The sequence below is a fragment of the Amblyomma mixtum genome, chromosome 3 (assembly GCF_055824585.1).
Source record: "Amblyomma mixtum isolate Tamu chromosome 3, ASM5582458v1, whole genome shotgun sequence".
Lineage (NCBI taxonomy): Eukaryota > Metazoa > Arthropoda > Arachnida > Ixodida > Ixodidae > Amblyomma > Amblyomma mixtum.
In genome coordinates, this window is record NC_143014.1 from 143,906,098 (window position 1) to 143,912,032 (window position 5,935).

The 5,935-nt window shown below is 41.3% G+C and overlaps 1 protein-coding gene across 1 annotated transcript; it reads left to right on the plus strand.

The window, feature by feature from the left end:
* Window positions 1–291: 291 nt before the first annotated feature.
* On the plus strand, window positions 292–4,784 carry LOC149352230 (uncharacterized). Its single transcript, XM_089577128.1, has 5 exons — window positions 292–459; window positions 532–605; window positions 1,294–1,386; window positions 2,426–2,452; window positions 3,800–4,784. Exons 1-5 carry the CDS (start codon window positions 387–389, stop codon window positions 3,941–3,943), a joined length of 411 nt encoding a protein of 136 aa, XP_089433254.1. The 5' UTR covers window positions 292–386; the 3' UTR covers window positions 3,944–4,784.
* The last annotated feature ends 1,151 nt before the right edge of the window (window positions 4,785–5,935 follow it).

The window sequence follows — 5,935 nt, forward strand, 5'->3', positions numbered from 1 at the left end:
TTTGCAGCAAAAAATCACATTGCTCCCCATTTTCTTAACGGAAAAAGTTGAAGAAACGGACTGCGCAAATAGTACCGTTCCCCCTCCCTCTAGCTCCAACGGTTGCTCATAAATCCATCCGTGAATACGCGAATATGCCCATGTTCTTGTTCTTTTTAAGGGCCTGTTCGCTTCCCTGCAACAAATAATCTAACTTTCGTCTCAACCAAAGAGTGCTCCGACCTCACGTTGAGTGTCCCAGCTGCTGTTATCTTGCTCTCGGTCAGCCATGTGCGAAGTCGCCACCTCAGCGATGGGGCCACGTCAACTCGAGAGCATTTTCTTCCAAACAGTGGGCTTCCATCCGCGCACAAGTTTGCCGGGAAATCGGGTTTTGCGTGCAAAAGATGAAATTTGTCGTTTTTATTTCGCTCCTGCTACGAACAGTTCTCGCGCCGAGGCCACCTTTAGACTTATGCAGTAAGCATTTCTCACTCGCAACCTACCCAGATATTCCATGTAGTGTTTTGTGTTCCTTCGTTTCTCTGCCAGCTCCCGATTTGCCGCACCAAAGATTTCACGTCGGAATCCTGTTTCTCTGCATACGAGGAGCTGCATCAGATTTGGTGAGTGAACACAAGAAGTTTCGTGAAGAGTATTTTTCTGTAGAGATGGGTCACGTAGTTGGCAGAACACGCGAGCGAACGATCTGCGGTACAAACATTTCTTGAAAGTATGTTTGAAGCATCTGCTGTGGTGACATTGTTTACGTAGAATGCAATAGGCGCTTGGTCGGTGTTGTGTTGTAGTATTTTAACCTGTTAAGTTTGCTCTCAACATCTGTGATTTTACACCCAAATGAAACTGTGAGATCAAGTATGAAAAGTTGTTAGTACTATGGTGTGCTCATGCCAGGTAAATGCGAATAAAAACGAAAACGTTATATATAAAGCTTTCTATGAAGTGTTTCAAGATTGCAAAATATGAACTTTTTGGCATAGTGAGTATCCGGCTTACTCCCGCCTTACTTTTCTATGAATTTTTCCCGCATCAATGGGCTCTTTAATCTTTTTTAAATTACATCAAGGAGCCAAAATAAATTTGTTGTTCATTATGACGCACTGCATGCTTTATTTCGTTTTAGTGTTATTTGTGCAATGCACGACACGTCTGAATATGTGAACATTATATACTACTGTTTCGGAAAACGCCTGACTGCACTAAAAAATTGGTTAAAATGCATGCCATGTTGAAAATTTCTGCTTGCTTGAGTGATGGAACAAATGAGTGTGAAAGTTCCGAACGAATTGGCAGCTGGTCCAGCAACTCAATCTTCTGAAGAATGGCGTGCTCCACTGCCGGGATGACTTCTGTCTTGTCGAGAGACTGTGCCGGAGAGGACAGTTGGTGAGTGGCAATGTAGTAACCGTGACATGCGTTCTTATACACGTACAAGTGTGCTCGTGCGCGTAAACAAAGCTGTCCAAAGACACCAGCACATTGGAGCCGTGGCCGTCCAGCTTGTTAAAGAAAACTGTGCGCTCGATATCCCAACATCACTACGTGCTGAGAAGGGTACGATTTTATGCAGTGTAGACCACAGCCGCATTGTAGGTTTTTATTGAATATTGTGCTGGAGCAAAAATTTATGTATTACGTGGCTATTTTTATATACTAGACAGGGTATTAGAGTGGGTGAGCCTTGTTGTAGCAAAATGTGGTAGCAAAATATTACTATAAATATTAGTAGTTTATAGTAGTTGTGTTTCAAGAGGTAAATACACTATAGAAAGCCTGAATTGTTTACAGATGTAATATTTCACTGCGCTTTTCATCACTCTGATTTTTACTTAGCAGAGCACACTGTAATAAAGTTGATCATAAGGTAATTGGGCTATATAAAGGACTTTTTTTTTCGGGGCTGTTTTTGGGACTAAACTTAATTTTCCGCACTTGACATTATTTATTGATACTGCGATCTTTTACAAGACCTTCGCAGGGTGGGCGCACAATACATAAATTCTGGAAACAACAAAAACGACCTCAGGAACAAGCAAACAATACAAGAACAATTGATCAACAATTTAAGATCAAGAACACAATTTCAAAAAGTACAAACGAAACAAAGAAATGTAGCGGTAGGACATTATAAAAAAGTTAAAGGTGGCTTTTCAAAGGTCGATTTCACATCAGAAACCCAGAATACATAGAAGTGTTAAGTTTCTCGGCTTGTGGTGTCTATTATAGACCAGTTCAGAATGCACTAGTGAAAGAACAGTGGGCCTTTCGCAGAACTAGATGCATCTCAATCGTTTTTGTACCATGCACTGAACACATTTACGTTATACTTGCCCGTGACATTTCTTTAAATATGTCAATTACTTACGCCCTATGCTGTGGTGATTGTCGGTTAGTAGCACGCAACTGCCTTTTTTCTTTGTTACAGGAAGCGGAGCTTGCAAGGTACCTAACAGTGAGTACTCATGGCCAGGAGTCAACACCTATACTCTGCCTCTTTCATACCTTGCAGCTTTCTTCTGTGTCCAGCTAGCGCCATCTAATAGATACATTGGCAGCGACTCTTGAATGGTTCTTGCTCAGCCAACGTTTTCTCAATTGTGTTGTTCGCTGTGGGGATTGGGCCACGCATGCGGGCAGCCGATAACCACGAGCACTTCTTGCATGTCAACATGTTTGCGGAGTCGGGCCTTGGTCTGCTAACGACAGCGTCCGCTTTTACAATTTAAGGGGTTTAGTTAGTGAATACCTTGGCTTGGCTCAGTTGGTCCGTTTTTGGATGCCGTATACTACAAAAAAAAAAACACGAAGAGGAACCAAGGAGAGCAAACGTCATGTACGGCATGCGGTGCGTTTATTGAGAACATAGTGTATAGGTGGACTGGTAGGTCGGCTTCTATTCGAAAATAATAAAATTAAAAGCCTAACTGAAAGCTCGAACTTGCCGACTGCGTGTAGAACAAAACGCAGAAAGTAAGCTAACAATTAACTGCACGAAAGCTGCTGAGCTGTACTGTTTCATCTCTAAAAAAAATGTTCAAAAACTATAAATTCCTGAATAAGCCATATCTCACACCATTTCACAGGCAGAACGCTGGCAAGGGCTCAATTACTATGAGCTGTAGCCGGCTGGTTAAATAATATTCAGCAGTTAACTTTTCAACTATTACTGTTAGGCTCTTTAATTGTTAAGAAGCGTAGCCCACTGTAAGTAATATCCATATCAGTTTTTATAATTTCGAAAACGCGGTCAACCTCGGCGCTGTGGCCTGCAAGTTTTGGCTATTTCCACGAGTTACATGCACTGGAGAGGTTGCTTTGCATGCAAACTTCTTTGCATGGTGCGATGTAGCCAAAATTTGTTGGGCCACAGCACTGAGGGTAACCGCGTTTTCGAAGTCATACAAACTGATATGGCTAATACTTACGGTGGGCGACATGCCTCTCAATAATGAAAGAGCCTAACAGTAATAGTTAAAAGTTAACTGCTAAAAATGGCGAGGAAAGAGCAGCACTGAACCCTTGTGTTTAGACTTGGTCATGGCTAGTTACCTATGAAAAGCGGTCGTGCTTTATGCTCCTTTAAACACAGTTCAAATTTTTCAGGAGATGGCTTGAGCTTTCTAGATTTTGCGGCGAACAAACTGGTTGCACCAATAGAAATTTTTATAATTCTAGTCTTTACTCTACTCAATAATTTCATTTCACTATTTATTTGTGTCATTCTATCTGTAATTTTCCCCAATATGAAAAATATGCAATTGAGCAATGTCTATCTAATCGATTGTTTCAACGCTTTCAGGCGGACAAGTTGATGCGGGAAATTCGTTGCCTGGCAGAGTTTTGCACTACACCGTCTGACAACAAGCAGCCACAACAGGGCGGCACGGATTATACCGACGGCATCTTCGACGTGCCTCGTTGCTCAAATAGCATTGCATCTTGAAAAAAAAAAGCGCCTTCGATTTTCGAGAAAAGAATTTCAATGCCTGCTACAAATGGATCATTAACTTGCACAAGAAATCGATTGTAGAAAAAAAAATACGCGGTGCTTTCAAATATTTTGCTTTGCAGACCTTGAACAAAATTTACGTAGTCCCCATCAGCTCGCATTGTCTTACTTCGATGGGTCGCATGAATAAGTATCGATTTTACTGCCATGGAAAAACAAGAAATCAGGGGAAGCTTCAACTGTGGAACTGTGGGAACTAACGAGTTGATCATACGAGGGGCGTTCGATATATTTTACCTCCTGGTCTGTAACATATTTATTAGTGGATCAAAGTAAAAGATGTTACAATGAAAAGAAAGATTGATGTTCCCCCTTTTGATGGATGTTTTCAATTTTCACGAGGCATCATTGATAATCATTCGTTCAATTTCGAGGGAATCAGGTAAGGTGTACAAGCATATATACATTCATTGGGTTCGTCATGTCTGGACAGCGGAGGCAAAAGGCGTGTCCAAATACCTGACGAGTCCTCGGAACCTATACTGCACACAGCGCTTGAGGCAACAGTGCGATGGTCAGAAATACATTATACTGATGGGGCAAAATAAAGAAGCGAAAAACGTTAAATTGCACCCATCAGATACAGTAGCAGAAGATATCGTGCACGCCCTAAGAACAACAGAACGACCAAGAAATACGGATACACTCATAAGTGATTTGCACACAAAGATTACAGTGATGTATGATTTACAATGATAATGTCGAGATCATGCTTTTGCCAGAAACTGTGGGTGAAAAGATTTTAAACATGATTACATGGCGTAGGACCGCGCTCTTTAGGACCGCTATATATGCTGTTAACTAAGCAGGAGATGTTTCTTCCGTTTCGTATGGCATTGTTTTTATGAAATAAATACATTTATGTATTATGTATTTTATCTCTCCCCACCCCCTCTCAAAAGACTCAAAACCCTCCCTCGAGGGTCTTTATGGGTATTTTGAACAAATAATGTCTATAATGTGCATAAATAAGCAAAATGTCGGCCTACATTAATGTACGGTTACAACAGCGTGCCGTAACCGAATTTTTTTACTACGGAAGGTGGTACTGTACCGATATACACCGTTGAAAAAATGCGGTTTGTGGCAACGCGTGTGTTATGTTTCCAGTCAGGAGGTAGGTACGGACTGTACGCACGGAAGACCCAGCCACGTCGAATCTGAAAGGCAAGGGGCACAGTGGACGTCCGCAGTCTGCGTCCCATGCCTGAGCTCGCGGCGCGTGTGTGGGAATTGATTCGGGATGATCGTCGCATTAAGCAGACGATTACTGCGGCCATTCTTTAAGCACTTCTTGGCCACACAGAAGTCGGGAGACTACCGCCCTGTTGAAGCCGCAGTTTTGGGATGTTTCGCTTTACTCACCCTAGGGTAGTGCATCAACGTCGGTGGCGATTACATCAAGAAATGAATTGCACCTCGGGAAGAAGACACAAGCTTTATTTTGACTGTAACGCTCTTTCATTTTCATCAATTAATAAGATAAGAATTTATTGGGTGTATATTGGTTACATAAATTCAGTATACAGGCCAGGGTCCCAAAGTCAAGCGACTGTCACGGGACCCCCGGTAGATTAATACTAACTTGAATAAAAAACAAGCAGCATCAAAGACAGGTACAATTAGCAGTAATAACAATGGCAATTTAAATAAGGAATATTTATATGATGGAAAGGAAATAGAAGATGAGCATGGTGAAAAACAAACCGACAAGCAAAACAAGAATAACAAACCACTATAAATAATATTGTGGAAAATACAGCGTTGTGAAAAGACCTATAAGGAACAATTTAGAATACAAGGATACAGTTGTCAAACCACAAAAAACAAAGTCGAAATTTCTAGCAAATAGTTAAAGACAAGAATTTTCTAAAGTGAATAGAAGCAGTGCACTCCACATTTGCTGCAAAAGAAAACTTTTTAAAT